Genomic DNA, 4,653 nt, shown 5'->3' on the forward strand with positions numbered 1-4,653 from the left:
TGGAGTAGAATAATCAACATTGGCAAAATGGCAACATTTTGCCCAAAGAAATTTTAACCAAAGATGATAATTTTACCAAAAGAAATGTACAGCTCATTGCAACATTAATGAAAATCTCACTGACACTCTTCAAAGAAATGGAACAGATATTACTGAAACACACAAGAAACCTCAAGAGATCCTGAAATGCCGAAGTTGTCCTGACCAAAAAAAAAAAAAAAGGTGGGGGTGGGAAATGGAGCTATGATATTTTCAAATTTCAAACTGATCTATAAAACCATAGAAATTAAAACAGCATGGTAGTAGAAGAAAAACAGACACACATGCCAATGAAATAGAATTGAGAGTCCAGAAATATAACCATGCCTATGTGGACAGCCGATCTCTGACATAATAACAAAAATATAAACTGGAATCCGGAAAGTCTCTACAAAAAATGGTGTTGGGAAAATCAGATTGCTACATGCAAAAGACCACTGTCTCACATTGATACAAAAATCAAATCAAAATAGAGAAAGACTTAGATGTAAGTCCTGAAACCATAAAATACATAGAATAAAACATAGATAAGACACTCCATGACATTAGCATAAGAGATAACTTTGCAGATCCATCTCCATCATCAAGGAAAACAAAAGAGAATATGAACAATTGGGACTATATCAAACTAAAAAGCTTCTGCACAACAAAAATCATTGTAACCAAAATGCAGGAACACCCTACTGAATGAGAAAATTTCTGGTCACCATAAACTTGACAAAGAACTTCTATCATTGATTAACATAGAACTCGTACAACTCAACAAAAAGGAAAAAAATAATGAAAAAAATGGGCAGAAAAGTTAAATAGGTACTTCCCCAAAGAAGACGTACAGATGGCCAACAGGCACATGAGAAAACGGTCATCATCACTTATCATCAGGGAAATGAAAATCAAAACCACAATGAGATACCACCTCACATCAGTGAGAATGAGCCATATTAAAAAGACCAGATACAAAAAGTGCTGGCAAGGATACGAGAAAAAGGAACCATTTTACACTGTTGGTAGGAAGGTAGAGTGGCACATTCCCTATGGAAAACTGTAGATGTTCCTCAAAAGCCTAAAAATTGATCATCCATATGACCATGTAATTCCACTCCTAGGTATCTATCCAAAGAACACAAAAACAATAACTTGAGCAGAAATTGGCATGCCTATGTTTATTGTGGCACTATTTATAATAGCCAAGATCTGAAAACAAAAACAGATGAGTGGATCAAGTGTATAAAACCAGATGTACAAAAAAAAAAAAAAAAAACAGATGAGTGGATCAAGAAGATGTGGTATAATAGAATACCACTCAGTGCTAAAAAAATAAAAATAAACTGATGTGCAGCAACATGAATGGAGATGGGAATATACCAAGTGAAATGAGCCAGAAAGAAAAATGTAAATTCCAGATCATGTCACTTATATGTGGAATATAGAGAAAACAAAGAAAGGGTCAAAGACAAACATTAAAACCAACCCTTGAAAGCTCTCTATAGGTCTCATCCAGAATGAATGGGAGATGCAAAGGGCTGAGAAAAGGGTGGAGAGCACAATGGACCATGTGAAAGATTCTGGGTGCTTTGGTAGGAAAACAGCGACCAAACCTGTGGTGAGAAATCCTATACTGTCAAATATTAACAAGGATGTAAAACAATGGTACTTCATTAAATTAAAAATAAATATAAAATAAGTATGGATTGTTTACAGAATCTCAATGCTATTCCACTGATCTGTGTTTATTTTTTTTATTCCAGTTCCATATTGTTTTATTAAAAATTTATTTATTTATGCATACAACTACTGCGGTACAGGCCAGAGGTGTGGGGGTTGAGAGGATTCACTAGAGACAGAGTGGGGAGCAGAACAGGCAGACTGACCGAAATACATTGCTGAGGGGAACAGAGGGTGAGACAGGAGAGGTCTGCTGCACCATGTGGGTTTCTCCCTGGCCAGGAATCGAACTCGTGCTGCAGTGGCTGTACATAGCTTCATAGGTTGAGGCTTAATCCCCTTGCACCACCAGGGAGGCCTTCCATTTTGTTTTGATTAAACAGCTTTGTATGATAGCTTGAAGTCTGGAACTATCATATCATCTTTACTTTTTTTGTCAGGATTTTTTTGACTCTACCTAAACTTTTGAAGTTCCATATGAATGTCAGTGTTTTTTTTTCTATTTCTTTGGAGAAATTCATCAACACTTTGATAGGTATCGCATTGAATCTCCTTTGCTAAGACTGTCATCTTAATTCTTCCAATATGTGAGCTGGAATATCTTTCCATTTCTTTGTGTCTTCTATTTCTTTTAACAAAGATTGTAATGTTCATTATATAGGTCTTCACATCCTTTGTTAAGTTTACTCCTGGATCCTTAATTAGTTTTCATGCAGTTGTTAATGGTGTTGATTTCTTGACTTCTTTCTCTTCTCATTCATTGCATATAGGAATGCAACTGACCTTGTAAATAGATTTTTCAACCTGTTACTTTACTAGAGTGCAGTATTTTTTTCTATTATTTTTAGTGGAGTCTTTATAGTTTTCTATATATTTTATAATGCTACCTGCAGATAGATAATTTTATTTTTTCTTTCCTAATTTGGATTATTTTCATGCATTTACTTTGCTTCATTGTTCTAGGTTGGACTTCTAATACAGTGTTGTATGTAAGTAGTAGTGAAAGTAGACATCCTTTTTTTGTACCAGATTTTAAAGAAAGAGTTTCCATTTTTTGCACCATTAAGTATGCCATTAGCTATGTGTTTTTCATATATGACCTTTATTATATTAGGTATGTTCTTTCTACCCCCATTTTGGTGGGGTTTTTATCTTAAATGTACATTGAATTTCATCAAATGCTTTCTCTGCACTGAATGATATGATCATATTTTTTTAATATTTATTTATTTGTACAAGAACCAGGGTACAGGCCAGATTTGCGGGAGGGTGAGAGGACTCACCAAAGACAGAGCAGGGAACAGAACAGGCAGACTGATGAAATACACTGCTGAGGAGAGCAGCAGGCATGGACAGGAGAGGTCTGCCGCACCATGTGGGACCCTCACCGGCCAGCAGGGATTGAAGCAGTGCTGCAGAGGCTGCAGACAGCTTCACAGTACGGCGCTCAACCACCTGTGCCACCAGGGGAGGCCCCATATTATTTGTTAACTTTACTTTTGTTGTGCTGATTTACCCCTTTTTTAACTTTCAATGTCAAACCATCCTTGCATCACCAAAATAAATCCCACTTGATCATATGCATGAGACTTCTATTGTATTCTTTTTTTTTCAATGATGACTTTAATTATTGCATCTTAAAGATGTATCACAAATAGGTCTAAGAAATCATCCATTATCTTGCTGCTCTGTAGCTGGACAACTTAAATCTTATTCATCAACTTGCTGAACTGTTCCTTTTTCAGAAACATAGATACCTTCCAAAAATTTCCTGATATCCTTGTTTTTAACTGTCTTGCTGAATCAAAGCAGATGAATTCGATACAAGTTCAATGTTACTTCCTGCAAGAATCAACTCATCGTTCTGGGCTTGAGATACTGAACAAGCAACACCTTGTCTCATCCGAACCCTGCGAATGTATTTTTCACCCAAGAAATTTTGGATTTCAACAAGAGACCCATTCTCCTGAATAACAATGTTGATAGGGAAGTGAGCATACACAGACCTCATCTTATAACAGAAGCCCAGTGTAACACCCTTGATCATGTTCTGTGTATGACTACAGATAGTGCAAACAGTAGCCGCCAGTTCCTTTCTATTTCCCCACCATTTGTCAACCTGGAGCCTCTTCTTTTTCTTCCCAAGCAGACTGAGTTCGACATTGATGTAATTGAAGTCCCTCCACAGGGTGCCTTTGGGGCCCTTCACAATAACAGTGCGACCCTTCAGGGAGATGTCAACATTTTCTGGAATGTCGACAGTCTGATTGCTGAGAATGGTCTTCATTCTCACAGTAGATGCGGCAAAAAGAGCTTCTAATGTATTCTTAATTTCAGTTTGCTAAGCTTTTTTTCAGGATCTTTGTACCTAATTTCATAAGGGATATTGGACTATAACTCATGTTTTTTTTTTTTTTTTTTGTAATGTATTTTCTGCTTTTTGTTATTTTTATTGATGTTATTTATACTTATTTATGTTTAAATTTGATATATATTTTACATCATTTTTCCTTTTTATACACTGCCTGCTGTCCCTTTTCAAATGTAGTCCCCACAAAAATCCCATCACCAGTTCACCAGTGCACCATCACCATAGTCCCTTGTGTAAGAATACATTCCCTCCCCTGTTTTGATGCCACTCTCTCCTCCTCCTCAGCATAGTGTCTCTGATTAACAGTTGCCTATTAATTTGGTTTTTTGATTTATGATTTTTTTCTCTGATCCCTTGGATGGTCCCCTTATATTCCTTCTATAAGTGAACCCATCTGATATTTTTCTTTTTCCTTTGGGCTAATTGGACTGCGCATAATCCCTTCTAGCTCTATCTATGTTGCTGTGAATGGCATTAATTTATCTTTTTTGATTGCTGAATAGTTTTCCATTGTGTATATATAGTACATCTTCCTGATCCAGTCATCTATTTTTGGACATTTGGGTTGTTTCCATATC

General features: G+C 36.3%; 1 protein-coding gene across 1 annotated transcript; it reads right to left on the reverse strand.

Annotated features, from left to right (window-relative positions):
* Window positions 1-3,490: 3,490 nt before the first annotated feature.
* LOC119256913 (60S ribosomal protein L9-like) lies at window positions 3,491-3,991 on the reverse strand. The gene has a single exon (XM_037524655.2). The coding sequence runs from the start codon at window positions 3,989-3,991 to the stop codon at window positions 3,491-3,493; it is 501 nt and encodes a 166-aa protein (XP_037380552.1).
* Between the last annotated feature and the right edge of the window lie 662 nt (window positions 3,992-4,653).

The sequence above is a fragment of the Talpa occidentalis genome, unplaced genomic scaffold, assembly GCF_014898055.3.
Source record: "Talpa occidentalis isolate TD23 unplaced genomic scaffold, MPIMG_talOcc4v2.1 talOcc4.4, whole genome shotgun sequence".
Lineage (NCBI taxonomy): Eukaryota > Metazoa > Chordata > Mammalia > Eulipotyphla > Talpidae > Talpa > Talpa occidentalis.